The following is a 16,199-nucleotide window of genomic DNA, read 5'->3' as shown; positions in this document are numbered from 1 at the left end:
ACACTCCCAACTCTTCACACTGACGCACTCCCAACTCTTCACACTGACACACTCTCAACTCTTCACACTGACACACTCCCAACTCTTCACACTGACACACTCCACTCTCAACCCTTCACACTGACACACTTCACTCCCAACTCTTCACACTGACACACTCTCAACTCTTCACACTGACACACTCCACTCTCAACCCTTCACACTGACACACTCCCAACCCTTCACACTGACACACTCCCAACTCTTCACACTGACACACTCCACCCCCAACTCTTCACACTGACACACTCCACTCTCAACTCTTCACACTGACACACTCCACTCCCAACTCTTCACACTGACACACTCTCAACCCTTCACACTGACACACTCCCAACTCTTCACACTGACACACTCTCAACCCTTCACACTGACACACTCCACTCCCAACTCTTCACACTGACACACTCCCAACTCTTCACACTGACACACTCCACTCCCAACTCTTCACACTGACACACTCCCAACTCTTCACACTGACACACTCCACTCCCAACTCTTCACACTGACACACTCCCAACTCTTCACACTGACACACTCTCAACTCTTCACACTGACACACTCCACTCCCAACTCTTCACACTGACACACTCTCAACCCTTCACACTGACACACTCCCAACTCTTCACACTGACACACTCCACTCTCAACTCTTCACACTGACACACTCCCAACTCTTCACACTGACACACTCTCAACTCTTCACACTGACACACTACACTCTCAACCCTTCACACTGACACACTCCACTCTCAACTCTTCACACTGACACACTCCACTCTCAACCCTTCACACTGACACACTCTCAACTCTTCACACTGACACACTCCCAACCCTTCACACTGACACACTCCACTCCCAACTCTTCACACTGACACACTCTCAACTCTTCACACTGACACACTCCCAACTCTTCACACTGACACACTCCACTCCCAACTCTTCACACTGACACACTCCCAACTCTTCACACTGACACACTCTCAACTCTTCACACTGACACACTCCCAACTCTTCACACTGACACACTCTCAACTCTTCACACTGACACACTCCACTCCCAACTCTTCACACTGACACACTCCCAACTCTTCACACTGACACACTCTCAACTCTTCACACTGACACACTCCACTCCCAACTCTTCACACTGACACACTCCCAACTCTTCACACTGACACACTCTCAACTCTTCACACTGACACACTCCACTCTCAACTCTTCACACTGACACACTCCCAACTCTTCACACTGACACACTCCACTCTCAACTCTTCACACTGACACACTCCCAACTCTTCACACTGACACACTCCACTCTCAACTCTTCACACTGACACACTCCCAACTCTTCACACTGACACACTCCACTCCCAACTCTTCACACTGACACACTCCCAACTCTTCACACTGACACACTCCACTCCCAACTCTTCACACTGACTCACTCCCAACTCTTCACACTGACACACTCCACTCTCAACTCTTCACACTGACACACTCCCAACCCTTCACACTGACACACTCCCAACTCTTCACACTGACACACTCCACTCTCAACTCTTCACACTGACACACTCCACTCCCAACTCTTCACACTGACACACTCTCAACCCTTCACACTGACACACTCCCAACCCTTCATACTGACACACTCCACTCTCAACTCTTCACACTGACACACTCCCAACTCTTCACACTGACACACTCCACTCTCAACTCTTCACACTGACACACTCCACTCCCAACCCTTCACACTGACACACTCCCAACTCTTCACACTGACACACTCCACTCTCAACTCTTCACACTGACACACTCCACTCCCAACCCTTCACACTGACACACTCCCAACTCTTCACACTGACACACTCCACTCTCAGCCCTTCACACTGACACACTCCACTCCCAACTCTTCACACTGACACACTCTCAACCCTTCACACTGACACACTCCACTCTCAGCCCTTCACACTGACACACTCCCAACTCTTCACACTGACACACTCCACTCTCAACTCTTCACACTGACACACTCCACTCCCAACTCTTCACACTGACACACTCCCAACCCTTCACACTGACACACTCCCAACTCTTCACACTGACACACTCCACTCTCAACTCTTCACACTGACACACTCCACTCCCAACTCTTCACACTGACACACTCTCAACCCTTCACACTGACACACTCCCAACCCTTCATACTGACACACTCCACTCTCAACTCTTCACACTGACACACTCCCAACTCTTCACACTGACACACTCCACTCTAAACTCTTCACACTGACACACTCCACTCTCAACTCTTCACACTGACACACTCCACTCCCAACTCTTCACACTGACACACTCCACTCTCAACCCTTCACACTGACACACTCCACTCCCAACTCTTCACACTGACACACTCCACTCTCAACCCTTCACACTGACACACTCCCAACTCTTCACACTGACACACTCCCAACTCTTCACACTGACACACTCTCAACCCTTCACACTGACACACTCCCAACCCTTCATACTGACACACTCCACTCTCAACTCTTCACACTGACACACTCCCAACTCTTCACACTGACACACTCCACTCTCAACTCTTCACACTGACACACTCCACTCTCAACTCTTCACACTGACACACTCCACTCCCAACTCTTCACACTGACACACTCCACTCTCAACCTTTCACACTGACACACTCCCAACCCTTCACACTGACACACTCCCAACTCTTCACACTGACACACTCCACTCTCAACTCTTCACACTGACACACTCCACTCCCAACTCTTCACACTGACACACTCCCAACCCTTCACACTGACACACTCCCAACTCTTCACACTGACTCACTCCACTCTCAGGGCACATGAACTTCTAGTACTCGAGCACTTGCTGCTGGCATGACTGGAATGTTTTCTTTAAAAGCATGCACTCCCTAGGGAGTGATAGCGTTGGCATAATCACATATTTACATGGGCTGCTTGTTTGTGCTCCTGTTTCCCACAGGCTGTGTGTGGTGTCCATCCCTACCTTTCTGTAGGCTGCTCATATTGGGCTGCAGGAGGGCTGCCATGGGGCATCTGCCTGAAAAACTGAGCACAGCAGAATGTCATGTTTCTGGTTCACTTGCACCAGATGTGCCACTTGAAGAGGTGTGTGAGCCAACTGGAAGCTCTGGGTTCACTTTCTCTGAGCTGGACCGGTGCAGTGCATCACCTCATTCACAAGGACTTCATCTTGTCTCAGCATAAATCAGTCAGTGTGTGTTTTCATTTTTATCAGGTGTTGCTTATCAACAAGCTTACAACACTTCTAAGCATGAGAGAGAAGGTTACAATTTCAGGTTTCTGGAAAATATGATGCTAGCAAGCTGTTAACACAAGACAATTCAATCATCTTTAACGTTCATGCATTTGAAGGAAGCTCATCTTTCTTCTATTACAGAAACATTGCGTCTGTGTCTATTATTCGTCACAAAACCCAAACTCCCAGAGAAGAACAGAGAATGGAGAAAACTCAGGGTGAATGGGATGGAGTGCCGTTCACAAGAAGCGGTGCTGTAGCTGTCCTGTGGAAGGGGAGGGGTTATCCAAAACATCACAGAGGCAACTACTGACAGCCCGTTCTCCAGAGTCATTAAGCATGAGAATCTGAGAGCAGTCGGGCAGACCCAGAGAAACAAACAGAATTATTAACAATGACAATAACAAGAAGGGTCAGTGTGAAACAACACACAATGCAGGAAATGGAAACAAGTTATCCTATTTGGATATATATTTGGATATATATTTGGAAATATTCACATCTGCATACAGCCTTTTGGACATCAGTAACAATATAGCACACCACTTTATTGAAAACAGACTATTTTGGTAAGCATTTTTATTCTTGCAACAGCTAATGGGCTCTAAAACACCCAGAATCAGGCAAGAGTACGTTCAGAGCCTGGAGATTTTCTGCTGCACAGAGGCAGAGTGCACAGAGGCACAAAGTTCACAGAGGCCTGTTTCCTGACCATCCAGAAAAACCTAGACTACTACCCAATATTCAAAAATCCTACAGTATATCACACCTAACAGACCTACAAGAGAGATCAACCTGTATCCTAAAGAAAAACAAAATTCAATCCCAGAGCTAAATCTCTCTTCCTATAAATCCGGAAGCTACAAAATGAAAGGGAAACCTATCTTCCTATTGGGAAAAAGCATCCCATAACCAAGAGAGACCATCTTTAACCAAGGGATTCTTAATAAAGGAAATGTCCTTAACAACAGAATGGCAAGCTCTCTTAACAAGGCTCAAATACGGAACTCAGACCTGGTCTTTGCCGTTGATCCTAACAAGGTGCACTTGGCGGGACTCCTATTTCTTTCTCCGTGTGTCCTGGGCTGTTTAAAGTATTTACCAAAACTTCATTAAACCAGACAATTTCTTCAACTGATGTGCGTCAGAACCCCTACAGCTCAGCAAACACCTCAGTCTGAAACTCCCAAGAGCTGTCCCTCCACAGCCACTCCCCATAGCTGTAACAATGTAATTTCGTATTGAGAATAGTAAGCTACTTAGAATGGCAAAGTAACACAAAAGTTTGGCCACACCTGAATAACATAAAGGGGACACAAGTCATTGCAAAGCTGAAAAATGTTACTAGAACAACAGGAAACAAAATCTTCCACAACCTTAATGACAAAGGCCTGAACAAGTGTTAGGAGACTTGCTCTCTCTGCCTGTGTTTTCTTTTGATCACATGGTCTGCTGTCCAGGTGGGTTATGCTCTTGATCCCAGGCGGCTGAGGGCCCTGCTACTCGCAGGGAGGGCGATGACATCACCGTGTCCAAACTAGCTCCGCTACACCAGCAAAGGCATACCTAATTACATCACTTAATTAATTGCAGATAATCAATGATAATAGATAGCAGTAACAGCAACAATAATTATTATTTTTGCAATTAATTACTGCAATTAATTCATCAATAATGAAGCTAGGTTTCTTTGCAGTTTGTTCTGCAATTTCCCTCACGGGATCAATAAAGTATCGATCTACCTTAGCCCAAATGAGACTGCTAGGGAGATTGCTAGCCAGGGATGCAGGGCAGGACTCTCAGCTGAAATTGAGAATCACGGTGTGGCTCAGCATTCAGCCCTCCAGCGCCAGGCAGGGCCGGGGTTAAGCATGATTCCTGAACTTATCTTAACTAACAGACAGCCCCGTGCCATCACCCCTGCAAAGTACTTCCTGGTCTTATCTGCGACTGTGGAAGCACTGTGAATTCAGAGTCCTCTGGCCTGCTTACATGACAATAAAGGACATAATCTGGATCATAGACTAAAACATTGTATAAGGGTTCTTAATTGATCATAATTGATCATATGGAGTAAACTGCTTACTGTTTGTTTGTTGTACAATTTCTGTGGTAATCTTCTCCTAAAATTATAGACATCCTGTTTCATGACAACAGTTAATCCCAATCTGTGTTTTATAGCACAAAAAGCAGTCCTTCAGCTATTATAACACTTCTCTGTTGCTCGTGTGCAGTTCACCTTCAGTTACTGTGATCTGATTTTCTACAGATTCTGCTCTATGTGAATGAAAGGTGCTGAATGACAGGGTTGGTGTCTTTCCCCAAACTGAGCTGTGTTACAGCTGTTACAACTGCATGAAGCATTAGTGAAGGCTGCGAGTGATTGTTGATATTCATAACACACACACATAAATCCTGTACCTCCTGATTGTTTCTAAGATGTCTGAGACCTTTGCACAGCAGTGAACGCTTAGGAAATGTGTGACTCACTCAGCAGCAAAGAAACAGGAAATCAACTGCAAGGCCCTCTTCCCCTTTTTGTCAAATTCTTTGTTTACATTCACTTTTTAGTTTGCCGCATTTTGGAACACTTGTCTGTAAAAAATAGAGACCCCCTGCCCGCTGCAGGTGGCAGAATGTCTTGAAACACACAATAACTCTGCTCTTCTGAGCTATCTTCTCTCTGCATGTTTTCTTCACGGCAGCAGAGGCAGGGAACCGATGCTGTCTGGTAGAGAGTGTGGGAGCAGTGTGGCGGAACATGAAACAGAACATGAGGGGCTTTTTGAAAGTATCCTGGTGGGAACTGTGAGTCTCAGGAATTCGGGAGAAGATGGGAAGTCTCGATTCCCAGAGGTGGGTGGTTGAGTCCTTTTCCCTCATTTAGGATTCAAGATCTGAACTATGCATTGGTATACTGTAATGATGAATTTATCCTCCCATTTCCCAGAGGAAAACTATATACAATATATAAGGTGACTCCAAGAAATAGATGACTGCGTGATGAGAAAATTCTGTTGGATCCACTCCAACAAGTGCTTTACACTGTGTCCCTGTCAGAATATCCCTCACTATTATAACCATATCCAAGCACAGAGTTGTGTAGTCAGTGCTGCTGGATTCCACATTTCTCATGCCCACTTAGTGACCTGCAAACTCCCTCCCAGGGCTGGCAGGCTTGATTCACACATCCTAACATGCTAAAGCCATGCTCCTGTCATTCTCCAGGAAAGGCTGAGGTGAAAAGTAAGCAACAGACTATTTCCCAGGCTTCCAGGAGGACACCAGTCCTGCGGAGTCTACATGAACAGACCAGGAACCGGACAGTTATGCCTCCAATAGCCAGACTTCAGCTCCATATAGACGCAGCACACTGGGGAATCCGAATGACTGGAACATGGAAAAATATTCACAATTCTTGGGAATCTGGTGGCACCACACATCAGGGGCAACACAAAGACATTTTTTTTTCTATGAATGAGACCTTTGTCTCTCTCCTGTACAAACAAACCCAGATGTCAGTATTCACTGTGCCATTCTTTTAGCAAATGGCCTGTAGATACAAAAATCACACATGATGCATCTTTTTAAAAAGTCATAACAATATGACAATGTGCTACATTTTGTATTACTTACCTGTACGGTATGTTTAAATCATTGTCTCTTATAACACTCATTCTCTTGGGTGACTATTCAGTTGTAGGGGACAGCCTTTTTCAAGTACTACTGCTAATAATAAAATAATTCCTTTCTAGCATGACGAGCTGGGACAGTTATAGTGGAAGACACCCGGAGTATTTACTGTTGGAGTTACACATGCTGCTCTCTATTTTCCACTCCAGTTATTGCTCTTGACACTATTCCTCTGGGATAGTCTCTCACCTGTTGCTAAGAGGATGCATTTGCACCTGCCCCACCACACCCCCCAAACCAGAAACATTGCTCAGATCAGGGAACTAGAGTCCATCACACCGAGACGACTCCATTGAATCAAAAGGATAACATCACAGCAAGAGCCTTGCATTCCGTGGATGCAGAGAAGCTCTTTATCGCTCTTGGGCCAAGCTTCCTGATGATGGTGAGCTCAATCAGATTTTCCAGTGGGACTCTATTCCATCCTGTGTTTGTGTGAGGAGTCAGAAAACCACTTTCTCACCAACACAGTCCGAGAGTCTGCAGCCCTCAGACAAGGACTGCCTCACACCTGAAGGCTCATGTGACGTTCCTTCCTTCTGTTTTCCAGTGTGGAACTAACCTGTACAGTGCTGCTGCATTCAAATCAGCCCCCTTTACAATGAGATAATACAACTGTTTTGCAGCACAGATGTGTCCTGTATTTGACTCATTTATATACAACAGCAGTGCAACCACCTGTAGCCTGTTCTGGTCAGTACTGGGATGGGAAATCTCCAGGGAAAAGCAAGATGATGTATTTCTTCCCTCTTTTTTCCCTGGGATCAGAAGTTCCAAACCAGTGTAGGAGGAGTTGTCTCTCTCATGAGAGTTCAGGAATAGTCCAGACTGGGGTGATTAAAGATTCCATGACACTTTTCAAAGGATCAGAGTTTTCTACTGCGACATCCTAGTTGAATTCCAAAGCTGGGCTTGAAAAATCTGGCCACTTAATTAGCAGATCTAGTGGAATCTATCCTATAGGGAAAGTGCTTGGGATCCTCTGGGTGGAAAGTCGCTACATAATGGTGATTAATTCTTACTATTCTGTAATCTCGGCCTTGGTGCATCACACCATTAGAACACAGGTGCGTTGTCTTCTGGAGTGCACATAGTGTTCCTGTGCACTGGGGGATTCACACAGAGGCAGAAGCACAAGGTGTATAAAGTCCCCTGCACCACTGCTCGCTTCTCAGGCTGTGCGTCTGTCTCACTTCTGTCTTAGTGGCATGCAGTAGGTTCATCATCCTTTTAGCTTTGGCAAAGTATTCATGCTCCTACTGATGGACCACTGCTTATATCAGCTGGCCTGTATGAAAGAACAACCCCATTTTGTAGTTAACTGATCTGAGGATCACATCCAGCTGTTTCTTGAATAAAGGGTATCAGCTTCACCAACATGACTGGGTAGCTTGTTCCAGACTCCCACAACCACTTGCACAAAGACATGCTTCCTGTTCTTGGTTTTAAAAGTACTTCCACATAGCTTCTGCTTGTGTCCTCTGGTTCCTGTTTCAGAAGAAATCCTCTGGGTTGACTTTGTAAGGCCTTTGAGTATTTTAAATACTTGGATAGCGCGCATCACATTTCATGGCAGATTTGTGAAAAGTTTGTTCAACAACATTTCTTACCATGTAAAGTCCATGCAAAAGAACTAAAGCTGCAGAAGTCCTGCAAAATATTGCCGGAAGCTGGAGCAAAGACCTTTAGCTACTATCCACCAGAAGTCTTTTTTAGGAAAAGATGTAATCTGTCTGCACAGCATATCTCCAGAAATGAAATTTACAGGGAAAATAAAGGATTCCTAAAAATCTTACATGTGGAGCAGTTGGTAAGGAAACAGCATGTTTGTGAGAACTACAGCCTTGCATATGTGAGGACTCAATCATGACCTCTCATGGTTACGTCCTACTTTAGAGCCACTCTGCACCACTCCCCACACAGTGGAGTATTCCTCTATGCCAAAGGGACAGCCCTCCCAGTGCAGGGGGACTCCCATGGCAATGACATCATATCCTGGTCCATTCAACATGTAACAAGCTCAGAGCCAGATTTGCCCCATACAAATTGGTGTTGCTAATCTCCGTCTGGGTGGAGGGAGTTAAAAACACTAGCAAGGCTGTGCAGATATTTGTACAGGGTTTTACTATTGCAGCAGTCCCACTCGCCCTCCACCCCTCCTCTGACTGCGGTGACATCATCCAGGCAGGGTGAGGCTATGAAAGTGACACTGTCAATAGGTCTGAAGCCAGCCCCTCTAATATCTCTACAGCTCAGACACAGTTTTTTTTTCAGACCTCCATAGATTCCATAACATTGCTCGAGCAATGCTACAGCTTTGTCCTCCTCTTTCAGAGCTCCACCTCCTCAGTCGGAAAGCCTGAATTTGAAAGGAGAGCTTCTTGATCTCAGAACTCCGAACCTGTTAATAATAAACCCTGGAGAATGCATGTGGGCCCACTAATATACACTGGATGTTTGGGGGTAGGGTTTCTTATATCAGATTCCAAGTAACATCTGTGGAAATGATATACCGGTATCTCCGAAACCAGGTTCCAGGTTTAGAATTAAAACAGCAGACAAACACATAGAAATGCCCCCCAGGGCAACACACTCAGGCCACAGATTTCTCTGTATAGGTCCACAGTCTGATTTTCATTTCCCCCAGTCCCCTGTAAACTCAAACTCCAGCGCGATGCAGTCAGTCACTTCTCCGGCGCACTCTGCAGCCCACCGCACGGCACTGCCAGCTGCTGTTGTAGTTAACACAAAATTGTTGGATTTTTAGAAAACAAAATCTCTGTCCTGTCATTCTCCAGGCAGAGCTCAAAGATACTCCAAAGAAACACTCCAGGGAAAGTCCTCAGTTCTGGCGCTGTTCCTAGTTTCTTTTCTTGCCTACTGTACTTGGTTGCACATAGACTTCCACTCCTGGTCTTAGACAGCACTTTGAGGAACAGCCAGACTCTCCCACAACTCAGTCATTATAGTGCTTCTTGTCTTGCGTGGATCTGACATGTTGCACAGTGTACCATGTGATTCTCTGAGACAGCACACCTGTTTCCAAAAACCATATTGTAGAGCATCACACGTTTCTCATGACCTTCTGTAAAAACTAGCATCACACTCAAATATTGCATAATATATAGGTGATATAGGGAACACATTTTTATCCAAATTAACTTCTCTGTGGACCCATGTTTAAAGTTATAGGCTTAGAAATTGCTAAGCACTTCCGCACTAGAGAGAAAGGCACCTCAGCAATCTCTAGCTCTAGCTTGTTTGAGCTCAATCTCTCTAGCATACCTTGGCAATGTGTACACAACACACCTTTGCAGAACTGACGACCGCTTCTTCCATTTAGAACTGCACAGAAACACAAATCCAACTAAAACACGATAAGGCCACCAGAGAAGGACATAGGTGGAGAGTGTGAGATGTTCCTGAGTTCAAAAGACGGAGCAAAATTGAACATGTTTTGCTTGTGCAAGGCGTCTATTGTTCTCACTGTTCTCACTCAAGCAATGTTGTCAGAAGAATGTGTGTGTAGTCAGGCAGTGATTGGCATATAGAAACCCCCTATTGCTGACCTACGGGGTTTCTTTCAGGAGGTGTGTTGGTAAGGATGAGACACTGAAGATACACTACTATGCAACACTTTGCACACTTGAAAACACACTTATTATAGTAAAAATAACTTTTTAATTCTGACCCCACAAAGCATACGATTATTCAAACGCTATCATAAATCTTCCTGTGTCCTTTGCCAGCTAGAAGGACTGTAATAATGTAAGAATTGTTTGCCAAGTTTGAACAATCAACCCGTGGAGCACTGGAGCACTCAGAAATACTCTCTTCCTGCTAAAGAGCGATTTGACATCTGCCTCCTCACACCAGGAGAGCACACAACTGCAAACACCTGAGCGCTGACTTCCTTTACATTCTTTTACAATAAAATGCTCTGTACTCACACGTCGCTCTTCAAATAATGCACGTTCGTCCTCTGAAGGGGCTGTAAGTGAAGTTCACACCACTCAGGAACAGAAGAAGATGCCTTTGAAATGCTCCTTAGCTTCCTTTCCTGGTGTAGTAAAGAACAACAGCTCCCCTGCAACACAGCAGATGTTGTGCTCCACTCTGGAAAGCTTGCCAGAGTCTAGACACAAAACAGGAGGAAGAATTAAAAACGTGGGCAACTTCTCCTCCTTTCCTGCCTCTCTGCTCCTTGTGCAATCCAGCGCCAGGCGGAGGCAGTGAGGACAGCGGAGACACTCCCAGGGAGGCAGTGGAATGTGAGAGAGAGATGGAGAGGGACTCCCAGCACGCACACACTCGGGCACACAGAGCGCCAGGCCCGGACGGCAGCTCTAGCACCAAGGGGAGGGAGGGAGAGAGGGGGAGGCTCGGCTTGGACTGCATGAGCACTGTGTTGTGGGTGTGTGAGAGAGGGAGGGGGTGGAGAGAGTGAATTCAGTCCCGGTGCCTTTGTCTGAGCAGAGGGCTCCTCTCTCCCCACGTCTCCCTCATTTTTCATCGCCCTCTCTTCACTTCCCCCTCCTTCTGTCTCCCATTCCCTCTTTCTCTCTCCTTACTTACAGCTTTTTTTCCTCTGTCTTTCTCTCACCGTAATTCGCCTCGTTTGAAAGGCCCCTTTAAACAGTTTCCTGTTGTTGCTGCTCAGTGCTTTCCAGTCTAAAAAAACAGTTGCCCACCCCGCCCCACACTGAGTTTGCCACAGCAAACTGGCACAACTTCTCTCGCTAATAAAATAATCAGAGGGAGCTTTTCTTTCGGACACTGAGCTGGTGGGCAGGTACAGTCAGTGTGTGTTGAAGGAGGGTGTGCCCAGGTCCACAAGAGGATGAATCTGACTGTTTTGTGAGACATTGACATCCACTGAACAGGGTGCGATCCTTATCAAAGAGAAGAGGAGAAGCGGACAGACGTCACTAACCAGGCATCGATCGCATTAATATAGTCCTCTTCATCCTAAAGGTGAAATCCATGGGTGATTTAAATATAATAATAATAATAATAATAATTGCTTGCACTTATATAGCGCTTTTCTGGACACTCCCCCAAAAAATGGGGATCCCCTCCACCACCACCAGTGTGTAGCCCCACCTGGATGATGCGACAGCAGCCATAGTGCACCAGTACTCTCACCACACACCAGCTCTCAGTGGGGAGGAGAGCAGAGTAATGAAGCCAATTCATAGATGGGGGTTATTAGGAGGCCATTATTGGTAAAGGCCAATGGGAAATTTGGCCAGGACACCAGGGTTACACCCCTACTCTTTTTGAGAAACGTCCTGAGATTTTTAATGACCACAGAGAGTCAGGATCTTGGTTTTACGTCTCATCTGAAGGACGGTGCCTGTTTTACACTATAGTGTCCCCGTCTCTATACTGGGGCATTAGGACCCACATGAACAGGGTGAGCGCCCCTTGCTGGCCCCTCTAACACCTCTTCCAGCAGCAAACTTAGTTTTTCCCAGGAGGTCTCCCATCCAGGTACTGGCCAGGCTCACACCTGCTGAGCTCCAGTGGGTTGCCAGCTGTGAGCTGCAGGGTGATATGCCTCCTGGCTGTTATATAGCACACACACTTCCTCCACCGCTCAAGGGCTGTGCCACCTGGCGATGCAGCTCCACTGCGCGGGAGATCGGGCAGGAGAGAGTAACTGCAGCACCTGGTGACCTACAGGGCACTTCAGGGAGGCCAGACTGTACAAGCCTGGAGTGGTGTTTACCAAGGACGCTGAAATATCCCTGCTTTTTCGAAAAGTGCCTTTGGATTTGTAATGACCAAGTAGTCAGAACCTAGATTTCACACCTCACCCAAAGGACAACACCTTCTGCAGCACTGAGTCCCCTGGGTCATGGGTTTGGACTTTCTGGTCCAGAGGAAACAGCGCCACCTACTGGTTCACCAACACCAATCCCTCCCCCTTACTGACCAGACCCAGCCTTGCTTTGCTTCTGAGATCTGATGAGATCATATATATATATATCTCATAGATTTTATATACTGCTGGTATACTGTGTGTAAAGTATACCGAATGAATTTGCTTTCTAGCTGTATTTCTAGCTAAGCAGTTTTTAATAGGCGATCAGTTAATGGTGAACAGACATGAGTGTGAATGGTACAGAATCAGATACCCCCCCCTTGTGAGTCAATGTTTATCCCCCTGCTATCTTTCTATGGACATCCCATTGACTCCTAGTACATTTTAATGCCATGTACTGAACTACACTGCTAATCATCTCAGTCAGAGTGAGAAAAGACAAGAAAAAATTAGCACCTTTCTAATTTAAAAAACCCACAAATAAAGAGTCAGATTTACTGCTGTCAACTGCCTATTTTTCAGTGTTGATTCCCCAGTCACACCTGAACACACACAACTGGTTGTGAGCCCTGAGTGTGCAGATCCACTTCCAGTCGGGATTCTGCTCTGTCACATCAGTCACCCAGCCCGTTTGTGCTCCTGGGTACGACAGCTGGATGAAGAGCTACTGGGGACCAGTGTCAGTATCTCGTTTGCAGACAGAAAGATTTGTGGATTTCCAACAGCTTCAAGTGCACAGGGCTTACTGCCGTCTCTCCTCAACCTGCTAATTAAGAATTTGCTAATGCATTTCTAGCTACAGTAAACAGCTTTTTATTGGTGATTAATTGACTGTGAACAGGCTCAGGGTGAAGGACACTGTCTGGCACTCCCACTAAGCTCCAGTGTTTTTCCTTCTGTCCAGTTGATTAGCTGCCAGCTCTCACACCTGAGTGAGGACAGTCCTGAAACTCACACATTAGCACAAGGCTTGTACTGTGGCAATTACACATCTCATTCAGCTTTTTAATAGGTGAAAGCAAATAAAGAAGTTTCAAATATATAGATAAATTAGCCTGTGATTAAGAACAAAGCTGGAAGAAAAACACAGAAAATACAGATGTTACCCAGGACCAGGAGAGCCACTCCACTAGGAAACTTTTTTAAAAAGTCCAAATGAGCAATCAGATCAGTTCACTTGACACCATTTAGCACTGGAGATTAAGGGCCTGGTCGGAATAAGGTCCAGAAGACACAGGTGAACTGACACAGGGCTGAGCATCGCTGATCTAGAGTCCCCATCAGTGCAGTGTGGCATTTGACAGAAACACTTTGCTGACACCTGCCCCACCCCTAACCTCTCAGCTACAAGCCCAGAGCCCTGACCACTCACCACTGTCCACACTGCTGCCGGCTCTGGGTATTGATATGAGAAGCAGAGAAAACCCATGGCAAACATACACTTGCTTTGTAGATTTCGCGTGGCGAGTTTGCAAGGGCTCTCAGTGAGTGTGGAGCGGTGCTCAGCTGAGGTGTTCCACTCGTTCCCTGTGCATTCCTGCGTCACCGCAGCCACCACAGAGCCCCACTCTGTGAGGGGCTCTGAATGCTCCACTCTGGCACTGATGAAAAGCACACTCAGCTCCCCGACAGCCAGAGGACGTGAACTTCAGCATGCAGAAGGTTGCTATTACCTTACAGAACAAAAAAAGTTATGAAAAAAATCCTCCAGCTTACAGGCTCCAAAGCTTGTCAAATTTCCAGATCAAATTGGCTCCAGAGTCTGGAACCCATTACCTATGGCATCATACACGAAGCAGTAATTAAGGCCTGGGGCTCCACAAAGGCAGCACTTCAAAGACCTTTCTGTTTGTAATGTAAACCACCTTAACAGGGCTCTGCCCCCCTCGAGCTCTGCTCTGGAGGTGATGTCCACTGCAACTGTGTCTCCTGGCAGTGCTTTGCCACTTTGCTAGTGCAAACTTTGCACACAAATTTTCTCATGTTTTCCGAAATGTTTAAATGTGAAAATTTAGCTAGACACTCATAAAATAGATATGGGAAAGAGAGATGTTTCAGTTAAGCTTTTTATTTTAAGAAAATGAAGTTGGGGGTCTCAAAGCTGACCGCCACGTGTCTTGACACTGTTACCCTGGTTTCGGGAGCTAGCTGGGACAAATCTTTGGGTCAGTTGCTGCACTGGATGGTCTCCACCCATTTGTAACATTTCTTGTGTTTGTTTTGAGTACATTTTGCACTGGAAATGAGAGTCAACCTGTTCCAGCGTTTCAGACATTAGGGCTGTTTAGAAGAAATCCATCCTGCAGATGAGACATTACAGTCCTGACTGCTCGCCTTACTTACTTGTAAAGCCAACGCTGTAGCTCCACCTGCGGACGGTACTGTACCTGAGTTTCAGTCAAGATTGAAAAATGTGGGGGTGATGTTTGGATCAGGTGTAACGTTTGACCCACACGTGCACCATTGTCAAAACATCATTCTTTCACCTCAGAAATATCGCTACACTACTTACTATGTTCAAGTAGTTAGCTGTGTCAGCATGTGTAGCCTGCAAAGAAACAAGTAAAGGTTTGTTGCAAGCTGAAAAAAGAAACGAGACACAATGTTTCGGCTGTGGAGCATTCTTCAGGTGTCAATCCCGGTGAAACGTTGTGTCTCTTTTCATCACGGCATAAACCTTTACTTATTCCTTTACTTCCTATGTTGTCGCTAACTGTTGCTGAAAAGGTGTTCAACACATTTGTCTTCTCCTGAATTGACTACTGTAATGCTCTACTTGCTGGGGTTTCTAAATCTACATTGAACAAACTGCAGTATGTCCAAAATTCAGCAGCCAGAATCCTGACCAGGTCTAGTGCAAGTGTTCACATTACTTCTATCCTGGAGTCCTTGCACTGGCTTCCTGTCAAATTCCGTGTAGACTTTAAAATCCTCACGCTCACCTATAAGGCTCTGCATGGCTTGGCACCTCAGTACCTGTCTGAACTATTATCACCCTACTCCCCACCTCGCAAACTTCGCTCTTCTAATTCTGCTCTCCTTACTGTCCCCCAAGCCCGTCTACATTGTATGGGTGACAGGGCCTTCTCCTGTTATGCCCCCAAGCTCTGGAACTCTCTGTCCAAGGATATCAGAGAGTCACCTTCTCTAAACTCTTCCCTAAACTCAAATCTAAATTAAAAACCTTTTTCAGAAGGGCTTTTACTTAAGTGGTTCTGGTATATACCGCTTTACTCCCACTGTATTCAGTACTACTACTGTCCATCTACTGTCCTCTCATTGTATATTTTTGTTGTGTTTATATTATATATTTTTTGTTTAT

General features: G+C 45.9%; 1 protein-coding gene across 1 annotated transcript in view; it reads right to left on the bottom strand.

The window, feature by feature from the left end:
• The window catches only part of hspa12b (heat shock protein family A (Hsp70) member 12B), a 35,365-nt gene extending 23,976 nt beyond the window's left edge, over positions 1-11,389 (bottom strand). Inside the window, exons 1-2 of the mRNA XM_088922087.1 lie at positions 11,001-11,389; positions 3,085-3,146 (exon numbers count right to left, since the gene is read on the bottom strand). Coding sequence (XP_088778213.1) covers positions 3,085-3,127 — 43 coding nt within the window. The 5' untranslated portion in view covers positions 3,128-3,146; positions 11,001-11,389. The remainder of the gene's footprint in view (positions 1-3,084; positions 3,147-11,000) is intronic.
• Between the last annotated feature and the right edge of the window lie 4,810 nt (positions 11,390-16,199).

The sequence above is a fragment of the Atractosteus spatula genome, chromosome 1, assembly GCF_055471065.1.
Source record: "Atractosteus spatula isolate fAtrSpa1 chromosome 1, fAtrSpa1.hap1, whole genome shotgun sequence".
NCBI lineage: Eukaryota > Metazoa > Chordata > Actinopteri > Semionotiformes > Lepisosteidae > Atractosteus > Atractosteus spatula.
This window is presented reverse-complemented; position numbering and strand designations above follow the sequence as displayed.